The sequence below is a fragment of the Balaenoptera acutorostrata genome, chromosome 1, assembly GCF_949987535.1.
Source record: "Balaenoptera acutorostrata chromosome 1, mBalAcu1.1, whole genome shotgun sequence".
Classification (NCBI taxonomy): domain Eukaryota; kingdom Metazoa; phylum Chordata; class Mammalia; order Artiodactyla; family Balaenopteridae; genus Balaenoptera; species Balaenoptera acutorostrata.
Genome location: NC_080064.1, coordinates 43362623 through 43375844, shown reverse-complemented (window position 1 = coordinate 43375844; position 13222 = coordinate 43362623). Strand labels below are relative to the sequence as shown.

Here is a 13222-nt window from a genome sequence, read left to right as displayed (position 1 = left end):
AAATACACAAGTCTTTTTTAGACATCACAGTCCTGTCGGAAGGTTTTAGTCTCCTTCCCTGCAAGCCGGTCACATGATGTGTGTAAAAGCACAGGCTCGTCTGGTTGTATTCAGTTGGTACTTTGGTGGTAGGAGTTGCTGTTCCATTATTGGCAGGGTGGTTGGGGTGGTTGTGGAGGAACTGAAAGGATGTAGGGGCTAGTTCCCCTTCCGGTTCCTCAGATCTCTTGAAAATGGAGTATTAGAAGGCTGAGTTCTAAATAGCTGAAGTTTTGTGTGTTAACATGTCAAATACACTTGCATGGCAAATTACCCAGAAAATCGTGTGCTTTATAACGCTTATTTGTTTTTTATGTTCACTAGTACTGAGTTGTTAATCATTTCTTAAATTTTTAGAGAGAATAAAAAGATTTTGAGTGGTTTATTTGAAAGAATAAAATCTATTCCTTTGTCTCCATTTCACTACCTGGACTTCTGTATCTCTTTGCCTTTATACACAGTATTCTTTTTGTCTGGATTACCACCTTCTCTCTACTTCATCATGGTCTTTGACACCACCTTTTCGTGGGAAGTTGCAGAAAGTAGTACAGAGAGGTCCCATATACCCTTCATCCAGTTGTCCCTAATCGTTGTAACACCTAGTATTCTTATAGTACAAGAGCAAAATCAGGAAATTGACATTGGCACAATTCACACACTTTATTCAAATGTCAACAAATTTATAGATACTTATTTGTGTGTATATGTGTTGTTCTGTGCATATGCAGTGTTTTCATGTGTGGATTCATGTAGCTATAACCATAATTAAGATAAAGAACTGTTCCATCCCAAAGATCCTTCATGCTACTCCTTTATATTCATACTCACTCCCCTCTTTATTTATTTATTCTTTGGTTATTCTCTGTATCACAGGACCTTGTGATTAACTGAGAAAAAGATTGGCATTTTGTTTTAGAGAATGTCTGTCTATTTTTACCTTTTCCGCATTGTACTATAACCATTTACAATAAGCCTGATACTATTTAAAGTTTCAGTTCATTTTGTGCACTATAGAGTCATAGACTCTCAAAGTCATATAATCCAGCACCTCCTCCCACCACATAACTCCTGCTAACATGAAACTAAAAGTTTCATGTGAAGCAACTCTTGATACTTGTTTATTAACTTGTGAATTTCCCTAATAACCAAGACCTCTTCTTTCTCCCCCCCACCACTACCTGGTATACTTTGGTGTTAGATTACCTATGTGTTAACTTTTGCTAGATTATGCTGCACTAAGAAACAACCCAAAATATGAGTAGCTTATAATAACAAAGGTTTGTTTATTGCTCACATTATAGGTTCCCTAGTAATCAGCTATGGTTCTACTCCACGATTCTTTTTCATTTCAGGATCCAGGCCGAAGGAGCACCCCCTATTTGTGACTTACTGTTCTCTTGGCAGAGAGAAAAGAGCAAGAGCTGGTGGAAACACACAATAGCTCTTAAAGCTTCTACTTGGAACTGGAACGTTCTCATATTTCATTGGCCAAAGTAAGTCACATGGCCAAGCCAACAGTAGGGTATCCACAGAGAGGCACTACAAGTCACATGGCAACAGGCAGGACTGTTAATACTCTTGTAAGAGGAGAATAAATGATTGAGGATGATAATACAACCTACCAGACCTTAGGATGGTATAACTTTTTTTCTTAGTAAAAAAAATTTTTTTCTGCCCTGCGGCAGGCATGTAGGATCTTAGTTCCCCGACCAGGGATTGGACCCTCACCTTGCATTGGAAGCACAAGAGTCTTAACTACTGGACCGCCAGGGAAGTCTCCTTAGTAAAATTTGTTATACTTGATTTTTTCTTAATAAAAATAGCAGCCCCACCCTTTTCTTTTCTTTTTTGTTTTTTGTTTTTTTGGTTTTCACTGCATTGGTTAGGATCACAGTGGCTTAAACAAGAGAGAATTTATCTCTCTCAAGTAACTGTCCAAGTAAGATAAGTGGTATAGGGCTGATATGGCAGCTTCATGATAGTGTCAGAGACCTAAGCCCTTTTCTCTATTGCTCTTTTATTCTCAACCACGTTTTCCATCTGTCAGTCTGGGTAGCTGCTCCATGTTTCACCACCAAATCTGCCTTCTGGACAGCTGGAAGAAAGACCGTGAGGTAGAACGCATTCTCCTTCCCTGTAGGTGCACAACCTGGGAGTTGGGCACATTATTTCCTTTCACATTTCATTGAGGGGAACTGGGATTGCAAGAGCGGATGAGAAATATAGCTTTAGGTAGATGTCTACATGTTCAAGTAAGATTTAGGGGTATTATTACTAAAGAAAGAAGAGAGTAAAGGATATTAGGGAACAATGAGCCATCTCTTTTTTTTTTTTTTTTTTTAGCGTTCCATAAGCCAAATATATAATAGACACGACCTACTCCTTAGCCATCTCTTTTTAATTCAATTAATTTAACTCATACAAAACCTATGAAGAATAGGTGTCATTAGCACTTTACAGATAAGGATGCAGGCTTTGCAAAGAGGTGAAATAAGTTGTTCAAGATCATACACCTAAGAAGTAGTGGAATGGGCTTTGAATTTAGGCCTGATACCAAAATGTGAGTGTTTTTTTTTACAAAACTATATTGGCATTCCAACATCTCTTATTTTCAAGCACTTAACATTTTTTTCAGAGTAGTAATAAATAGCTATTGACTCTTTAGAAGGAATTCTTCTTACATTTATGAATATTTTACTTTATGACAACTGATAGGTGTTTATGATCTAGCCAATGAATAAATAATTGCTTTAAATTATAATAGTGTTAGAATTTTTAAAAGTCAGATTTTGATTTTGATAACTTTAGTTTAAAAGTTTTCCTTTAGAAATTAGTTACTAAAAATTTATATGTAACTTTGCATACTGATGTCAGATTTTCGGATTTTTACATTTTTCCCCAAACTGAAAATAGCTTTATTGTTTTACTCTAATTATAAAAGTAGGAAGTGCTTATTATAAAAAACGTTTTCAGAGAACACAGAGTAGTATAAAGAAGAGTGTAAAAATCATTTATAATTCCATTATACAGAGATAATTACTGTTACCATTTTAGCTGTGCCTCTCAAAATTTTTTCTCCGTGCATTCGCTATGCGTGTTGTGTATGTGTGATGTTTTTTAAATCTAAAATGATCATATTTCAGTTAAAAAAAAAAAGCCAATTTTACCAAGATACACCAAACACTCTTTGATCATCTTACTTTGAAGAGTAAATTGGCAATTTGGATGGCTTTTTCCATTCTCACTTAGCTGTATCGTATTAGTATAGTTAATTAGCACAGGCTGTACTTAACTTATTCACTTAGTGAGCTAATGCTTTCTCAAATGTATTTATGTAGTAACCAGTGAGTCTATAATGTGATGATTAATAAGGTACAGTTTGGAGTTCAGAATTTCTTACTATTTATCAATTTTTTTCTGGGTACTAAAAATTCAACTGAATTGTCTTTAAATAACTCTTTGTTATTGATGGAATGTATTTCATTTGCTTTCTCTAACAAAGTATTTATACCCTTCTCTGGGTGTAGGGTGAATATGTAATTTTTTATTCAAACTGGGACATGTTTGAGAATGAAAGGGACATTACAAATATTTAAAGTTTTATATGTTTTTTGACTTTTTTTTTTTTTTTTGGCCATCAAAATGGTTTTATTACATTGGTAGATCAGTAAAATAGTTCTGCTTTCAGAAATAAAATTTTATAAAATATTTGTTCTATAGTACAACAAAATAAAGTCTTTACATTGATTATGAGAATATTTAAAAACAAAAGCAGAATAGTTATTCTGGGTAATAGTCATATTTTTTGTCAGCTTCTTAGACATATCTGTCTCTAATGTTGTGTCACTAATACTTTTCTGAACAATGTCATTATTTTCCAATGTAGTTTATCTAGTTTTAATTTTTTTCATAAAGTTATCTGCAGCATTTTTCAAAGTCATTTTATGGTGTGTAGTTGTTAACCCTTACAGTTGACTCTTCTCTGTAACCAGTGCTATATATATATATTTTTTGGCCATGCTGCTTAGCTTGTGGGATCTTAGCTCCCCGACCAGGGACTGAACCCGGGCCTACGGCAGTGAAAGCACCAAATCCTAACCACTGGACCACCAGGAAATTCCCAGCAGTGCTATTTTTAATTGCTAACATACTCTCTCTATATGTTGTGAACTACCTGGCTACCTCAGAAGCAATTTTGCTAAATGGAGAATATTGTTAATTCTAATTTTTTTCTTATTGAAAACTGTAAATTTATCAGCCCCAGTATTTTCACAGGCATTGTCTTTTTGCCTCTATTAAAGGTACTCTTTGACAAATTTTTAATAAGACAAATCTTGTCATATAATTTGTCCCTATTTATGATTATTTTACATGTTCCACTAAATTTAGATGCTGTGAAATCATAGGCTCTCTGTAATTTCATGTCATTCCAGTATAGAATATACATTTATCCAGTTAAAAATAGGAAGACTTTTGATGGAACTTCTAGAATTCATTACAAAGTGTAATGATAGAATTTCAAAATAAAATCTTGTATTCTGTTTGAACTCTCATCATTTAATTTGTTTAGTACTTCCCTTGCTTTTGAGGGATATGTTTCAATGTCTTGGCAAACTTTCTAATAATTGATATTTGCTAAAAGCTTCAATAGCTGAAGTTTTTTTTTTTGGATTTTTATTCATTGAACTTTAATCTTTGATTAAAAATTTCCCACTGATTTTGAACAATATGCAACCAGTCATTAGAGGACTTGTTTTCAAAAAGATTCAATACTGAGACACTTAGGTTGGATGTATAAAGTCAGTCTTTCAAAGATTCCAGCCTTTAAAATCTGATGACAGGTTGCAAGTAGGGAACACATATTGCCATGTTTAAGTATTTTTTTGTTTTCAATACCATTTTTATACTTAAAATTTAAACCAGGGATATGTGAAAACATTTGTAAATTTTGGCATTTGCAGCTAACTCATTAACAGTGATGCCACTATAGCTCTATGATAAATAGAAGTAGCCTTAAAATTTTTATGCAAATTGTCTATCCATTTTCTAGAGAAATGAAAATTTAGTACTTAATTTTGTATTAAACATATAATTTCTTCTCTTTAGCTCATTGTTCCTGAAAGGGTTTACTGGATAAAAAAAAGAAAAAAAGATTGTCAAACAACAAAATAAATAAACAGTTGTAGAATTATACCATACAATAAATGACAAAACCACCTCGAGTTTTTAGACTGTTGACTCCTCACGCATACTTCATTTGCGCCTAACCTGTAATTTCTCACTTACTTGGCCGCCTAGTGGCCTGATGGATCTCGCAGGTCATTGCACATGTCACTGTACTGCCTGGCACATCAGTCAGTAGCACCAGGAGCCAGCAGAAGCACCAGTGTAAAATATTTCTGCCACAATCTCAAACGGATATAGGGAGTTACCTGTCCTTGGTTGCTTGTGTCTGAGGATACTTTTCACTGAGTCTTTTGCATGGTGTCCTTGAAAAGGTGTTAGTTGTGTTTTATCTGTAAAGAGTCAGGAAAAAAGTGGACTTATCGTTAGTCCTCTTTACAATTTCATCACTTGTTCAGTGGTTAGAGCACTTAGACACTACTAGCTTGGCCAGAAGTTAGATGTATACAGTAGAGGTGTACTAAATTCATCCTGGTTTATTTTAGTGTAGTGATTAATAAAAAATAGTTCATTTAAGAAAGTGAGAAATCTGAGACAAGTGGTAAACTGGATGGGATGCTGAGACAACAGATTGTACTGTCCTGAGCAAACCAGGGCATATGGGAAACAGCATGGTAATGTGAAAGAGGATGGAGCTTAGAGTGAGACAGTCCTGCATTTAAGTCCAGTCTCTGCCATTTAAAAGCTTGGACAAGTAACCTCTCTAAGACTAGGTATATTAGGGTTCTCCAGAAAAACAGAACCAGCAGGACAGACACACACACACACACTGATTGATTAATTTTAAGGAATTGGCTCAGGTGATTGTGGAGGCTGGCAAGTCCTAAATCCGCAGGGCAGGCTGGAGACCTAGGGAAGAGTTGATGTTGCAGCTGAGTCTGCAGGCGTTCTGGAGGCAGAATTCCTTCTTCCTTGGGGGGGCCTCAGTCATTTCTCTCTTAGGGCTTTCAACTGGCTGGATGAGGCCTACCCACATTATAGAGGATAATCTGCTTTACTCAAAGTTTATGGCTTTAAATGTTAATCACATCTTAAAAAAATACCTTTATAGTAACATGTAGACTGGTGTTTGACCAAACAACTGGGTAGTTAATGGCTCTTGAATCTGTCCCCTTTTCCATCCTTGTTTTCTTTACTTTTAGCATGGCAGTTGAACAAGTTGTCTTCTATAACACTTTATAATCTTATCTGTAATCCTTATCTCCATTCAGAACTCCTTACTATTCTCTTCAAACGTAACTGAGATGTCCATTGATTGCATGCATTTTTGCATGCTGTTACCTTTGTATAGAATCACCCTCTCCTCTTCTCCCTTACACCTCAAATTTCTGTACTGATGTCAACCCTATGAAGCCTTCCTGGACTTCCTTCCTGGTTCCAGAACACTCTTCACATTCATGTACAGGCGAACCTGAGCCTTCAAACATCGATACTCCTAAGCTGCCTTTCAGATATTCATCAGCTGACCAAGGAGCCCTTTGAACTGTGGTATGAATTGAATAGCACTCCCTTCCTGCAAGCATTTCAGATCTGATATCAGTATCATCTTTTTGTTCATTAGTTTGTGTATTCATTTGATTATTTTACTGAAGTGGTTTTTGAATCGTATTCATAGGTACCTTGGGCACTTCGGTAGAGGATGAATGCTTAAGGCTTTGGGCTTTTCAATTCGTCTTTAACCAAACCATTTCACCCCTAATTTGTTATATGTTGGGTTTCTGAGTAAAATTTTACATGAGGAAAAGAGTTCTGATGTCAAAAATAATTTTAAAATTCTTGTTTTATTTCTTGTCTACCTGATTCTTGGTAATCCATGTGGCTGCCTTTATTCAATTTCCCTTCCTGCCCCCAGAAAGAAACAATACCAAACTTTTTGAAATCAAGGATATTTTAATCGTATTTATCTTTATTTCATATATCTGTTGGATGAATGCAAATATATTAATAGAAGTCATTGAATAGCATTTAATTTCTAATTATTTATTTATTTTAGTTATCAAGTGGGAATCCTCTATATGAAAAATACTATAGACAGGTAAGATGTTTGTTTCTTTGTCTTCTTAGATTGAACATAGAATATACTTTCAACTCCTGATTGTATATATGCAGATTACCATCCAGATGAATAAATTTGACATTTCTTGTTTTCATTTTCTTGTGCTTTAATCTCCTGCTTTGATTAATGCTTTTAACAAGCTCCCAGAAAAATGAAGGAAAGATAATTAAGCCCAAACACTTAATTGTCTTAAATATCTATCTTAAAAATCCATGTGGCATTAGATATATTCATCCAGATATAAACATCCAAATTAATTTATAAGCTAAATAGAAATGACTTTTATGTTGTTTTTAAGACTTATTAAAGTTTAATTTTCATGAAGTTAAAACCGTGACTCATACAAATATAAAATGAACGTGTGTCAAGGATTTTTTTCAACTCATTAATTATTGGGAGAACCAGTGAGGTGTAAAAATGGGACTATGAGTTACAGAGATTTATATTCTCTATCAGAGAAAATTAATTTCATTGGTATGGATAGGAATCATTTGCATTGCTATCAGTTTTATATAATTTAACCTCTACCCCTACAGAGTGTAAAGTAGCCGAGTTGATAGAAAGTCAAAGGTGCAAACCATAGATCAGATTATCTAATCTCCTGAAAGTGTAGACAGTCTTATTTGCCCATTTCCCAATATCAGATCATTTTTCTTGATAATCTCTTCACCTTGTGATCATAATTACAGAAAAGGCTGGTCTCCTTATACAAAGAAACTGGATAATCTACGTATTGCAGCAAGTATTAATGAATCACTATAGGTCTCCTTGTGTGACTTGCAAATCTAAAGCCATACACTTACTATTTAACAACTTCTAAGGCCAGCTGATTAATTTCTGCTTGAAATTTCTAAAGAATCTCAGATTGTACTTTTTAAAGCCTCTTCTGTTTTAAGGCTAGGATCCAAACTTTAGAAATTCTCTTCTTCATATTTCACATGCAGTATAAATTTGAGTGCATTTACCTCATCTTGAGGTTTCCCATGTCTGCTAAGTTTTCTAGCCTGTTACGTGACCTTGCTTTACTGCTTGAGTGACTGGGATCTTACAAACATGTTGCAGGCCAGTCTTCTTGTGGGGCCTTTGTAGACATTGGTTGTACATAAAGTCAATCCCTGATCCTTAATAGCGGCTTGTTCTATCTGAATAAAGGAGAATCATTCTCAAATATGGCCTTGTTTTTGTACAATTGGTTTACTCAACTATAACCTGATAAAAAGGAGAATAAATTGTTATTTAACTTATTTGATAACTATATGGCCATACAAAGTAAGGACATTCAGTTAAAGGATTTGGTTTTGATTTCTGAAGGGTCAGTGAGAATCAAATACCATTGAAAACTATTTCATTCAGTTTACAAAAGCAGAGCCTACTAAATTGAGGGATGGATATAGAGTAAGAAAGGGCTTTTCCACATATCCATTAGAAAATAGAATAGTAAAAATAATACCAACAATATTCCACGTAAATAATCATAATTGAATTTTCCCTAACACTTCATTCAGCCCTGTGTACTTAATTCTTGTTCCCCTGCCTCTTGGGTCAGGAGTCTGCTTTCAAGAGATATATCTACTTCTAGAATGCAGAGTCCTGGAATTTTGACTTGGTCTAACAGTACAGTCTGAAAGTTGTCTAAGTGATGTCAGCCCAGAAGTCTTTACCCACAAGTCTATCTTTTGAAGTGTTAATAGTTCAGAGTATGTGGTATCATACTTTCCATGAGGCTCTGAGACTCTTTCTTTGTTAACAACACAGATTGTGGCCTTTAGCATATGGCAGAGCCTTTAGGCAGGCATCAGAGTACAACAGAAACTGCCTGTAGATGACAGAGGCTAAATGGCTGTGTTTAATTATTATAATAACCAAAAGAATGGAAGATAGTAAAATTACTTATTGGAATATACTACATAAATATGTCATAAGAGCTTGGTCCGGGTTTCCCTTTCCCCTCAGTGCCTCTGTTTCTAGGCTATGGGGGGGTAGTTGTTCCTTTTTTATCCCACCCTGGTCAAGGGGTAGGCAAAGAAAAGGAGTTGTGGAGAATTCTAGAGGCAGAGTTCCCAAGGCATCAGGGAAAGAACGGAAGACCATATTCTTTCTGTACCTCCTTGTTACCCCAAATTTGGATTGGGCAATTCTTTCCTTTTTGCTGAGTGCCCGATTTATCCCATGTTCTAGCACTTGAAAGAAAGGATTTCTCTTTTGCTTCTTTGCTGGGATTGGTCTGTCTGGAATGCTTTGTATATGTTTTAGCAAGCAATTTTTTAACTAAAGTGGAAAAACAGCTAGCTCACAAATATCCTCGTATCATGTTACTACTATTCCCATGACTTTTAAAAATTTACTTTTCATTTTTACAAATAGAACTTTACTTTAGGAAATCTCTACGGAAGTGAGAGTCGTTATTTTTTTTGAACTGTTGTTTTGTTCTTGGTGACCTCGTTCTGTCTTAAAGGAAAGTCCGCATCAGTTAAAATGATGTGTTTCCCTTAATGTGCTTTAGGAACTTAGCAGTTTTAAAAATTTCTTTTAAGTTTATACTGCAGTCACTGCTGGTTTTAGAACTGATATTGCTTTGATTTTTTAAAAAAGTGTTGCAGTTTCTTAAGAGTAAGTATAAAAGCAGAAGTTAATTATTTAAAGATATTTGAAAAAAAACAGATAACTGTGCAGCTATTCCCATTTATCAGAAGACCTCTCCAGGAACTATTGCCCTTTTCCTCTATTGCCATTTAAGTTTATTGGAATTTAAATGGCAGCTGTAGAAGACTTGGAATCAGAAGACATGTATTAATGTTATGACTCCACTAATCTGTTCTACTTCCTCTGAGCTTCAGGGGTTTTTTTTTTGTTTTTTTGTTTTCTTGTTTGTTTTTGTTTTTGTTTTTTAATTTGGCCGCGCTCTGTGGCTTGTGGGATCTATGTTCCCTGACCAGGGATTGAACCCGGGCCCCGGCAGTGAAAGCACTGAGTCCTAGCCACTGGACTGCCAGGGAATTCCCTGAGCTTCAGTTTTATCATGTGTGTAATGGGCATGATAAAAACAACACTTTGTAGGTTGACAGTGCTGTCTAGATGGTACTTTTCTCATATGGGTCTCCAATATTCCATGGCCTTTGTTAGTCAAAGGATTCCTGTTCCCTTTTTGAAAAAGTCAGTTCCCAAATTACAGGGAGAAAGGCAGGTAAATAATCATAATTTTGTCTTTATGTTTGTTGTCAGCTTATGGTTTGTATCTTTTCAGGTTGATACGGGCAATACTGGAAGGGTATTGGCTTCTGATGCTGCTGTATTCCTGAAAAAATCAGGACTTCCAGACCTGATACTTGGAAAGGTAGTATTTGTTCATTGTAACTAGATATAATGAATATTTATTAGTGTAGATAAATTGGGAGCAAATTCAGAAAGATAACCATTAAGAAACTTAGAACTGTCATGGAAGCAGTTACAGTAATGCAGTGGAGGGAATTTCTGGTGTAGTGATTTACCCTCTTGAAAAATAAGGTGTTTTTCAGATTTTTAGAAAACAAATTACTTTTTAGTAGGATGAAATGAGGAAGTAATAGTACATTTGAGTGATGTGGGGAGAAACAGTGCAGGCTGGGAACCTTGCCACCCACTCAGAATTGGCTCTTTCCCTACTTCCTCTATTAGAACTGTCTCTGTGTTTAATATGTGGTAAATAGAGTAGGGGATGAGAGGCTTAGGAAGGAGCACAAAGAGGTGGAAAAGTCCCTCTCTTGGCTTGATCTCCTTACAAATCCTTATGTATGATATTGATATGTATTCAAACCTGAAAAATAATCATTAATAATTTAATTACTCACAAATAAACATTAACTAAGAATATCATCTTAATAAGGATCTAGAATCAAGGTAGCATGTTCTAGTAGAAAGAGTATTGGACTTGGAGTTAGAACCTGGGTTAATAAAAAAGTCATTGCATAGAGAATGGACTTGAGGACACGGGAAGGGGGAAGGGTAAGCTGGAATGAAGTGAGAGAGTGGCATGGACATATATACACTACCAAATGTAAAACAGATAGCTAGTGGGAAGCAGCCGCATAGCACAGGGAGATCAGCTCGGTGCTTTGTGACCACCTAGATGGGTGGGATAGGGAGGGTGGGAGGGAGACGCAAGAGGGAGGAGATATGGGGATATATGTATATGTATAGCTGATTCACTTTGTTATAAAGCAGAAACTAACACACCATTGTAAAGCAATTATACACCAATAAAGATGTTAAAAAAAAAAAATAAATAAAATAAAATAAAATAAAAAAAAAAAAAATAAAAAAAATAAAAATAAAAAAGTCATTGGACTGGAAGTTAGAATATGGTCTTCAGTTCTTTCCCTGATGCCTTGGGTATTCTTGAGTAAGTCACTTAACCTCACTGGACCTTAGTATCTTTGTGTAGGGTTGCACTAAGTGATCTTTAAGGTTTCTTTCCACTTTTAATTCTATGATTCTTAAATCTGACTACCAAAGAGCATGGGGTTGTAAATTGCAGGGATTTAATTTATCTTTAAGGTGATTTTTGTTAAATTTTTTTTTTCTAAATTTCAGATCTGGGATTTAGCTGACACAGATGGCAAAGGTATCCTGAACAAACAAGTAAGATTCAGAGATTGACATGAAAAATTTTTGAGTGATTCAGAATAAAAAATAGTCAGCAATTTTTTGTATTTTTAAACTAAAAATTGGTTTTTACCAAAATTAGGGTTTTGCAAGGGCAGGTGTTATAACAGTGAAAATATTTCCAATCAGTAGGCATTAAAATACCTAATTCCCAAAGGTTAGTGTTAGTTTGGTGACATTTAGTTCTCCTGGAGTGTTGTAGTCTGTTTGGGCTGCTGTAACGAAATATCACAAACTGGTTGGCTTGTAAACAGCATAAATTTATTGCTCACGGTTCTGGAGGCTGGAAGTCTGAGATAGGGTGCCAGCATGGTTCTAGTGAGAGCTTTCTTCTAGGTTGCAGACTTCTTCTTTATTCTTACATGGCAGAATGTGCTAGCAATTTCTCTGAATGCTTTTTTGTAAGGCACTTATCCCGTTGATGAGGGCTCCATCCTGATGGTTTATGCACTTTCCAGAGGCTCTACCTCCTAATGGCTCTACCATTATTTTTGGGATTTTGAATTTCAATATATGAATTTGGGGGGACACATTCAAACAATAACATGGGATTTATTTTTCTTAGTTATTCAGGGAGACTTTGCTCGTTGTATCTTATTAATTAAGTTTCTTATGTGTACAGGGTTATAAATAAAAGTGGATTTTATTTTATTTTATTATTTTTCTTTAAATTTATTTATTTATTTATTTATTTATGGCTGTGTTGGGTCTTCATTGCTGTGCGCGGGCTTTCTCTAGTTGGGACGAGCGGGGGGCTACTCTTCATTGCGGCGCGCAGGCGTCTCATTGAAGTGGCTTCTCTTGTTGTGGAGCACGCGCTCTAGGCACGCGAGCTTCAGTAGTTGTGGCATGCGGGCTCAGTAGTTGTGGCTCACGGGCTCTAGAGTACTGGCTCAGTAGTTGTGGCGCACGGGCTCAGTTGCTCCGTGGCATGTGGGATCTTCCTGGACTAGGGCTCGAACCTGTGTCCCTTGCATTGCATTGGCAGGCAGATTCTTAACCACTGCGCCACCAGGGAAGTCCAAAAGTGGATTTTATTATTCATGTGTTAAGATGGTATTGTGCATTTGAAGGGAAGCTCTTGGCTAATCAAACCTGAGTACAGTGTATTCTGGTCTAGGTCTTATCTCTGACATATAAACCAAAAAATGGTTTACAAGCCAGAAGTAAACCTTAGACCAGAAATATGTGAAAGTGGTTGTGGGCATTGGACACCATCAGAGAACTTTAAAGTTCTGCTTGTTGGGGATGGATTTCAGAGTTCTACAGGATTAAATTCAAAGCTTGCTACGTGCTAATACA

General features: G+C 35.8%; 1 protein-coding gene across 4 annotated transcripts in view; it reads left to right on the top strand.

Moving 5' to 3' along the window:
• EPS15 (epidermal growth factor receptor pathway substrate 15) overlaps positions 1–13222 on the top strand; it is a 160421-nt gene that overhangs the window by 24508 nt on the left and 122691 nt on the right. For all 4 annotated transcript variants that reach the window (XM_057556973.1, XM_057556970.1, XM_057556967.1 and 1 more), the window contains exons 2-4: positions 7217–7258; positions 10524–10613; positions 11849–11896. In XM_057556973.1, coding sequence (XP_057412956.1) covers positions 7217–7258; positions 10524–10613; positions 11849–11896 — 180 coding nt within the window. The remainder of the gene's footprint in view (positions 1–7216; positions 7259–10523; positions 10614–11848; positions 11897–13222) is intronic.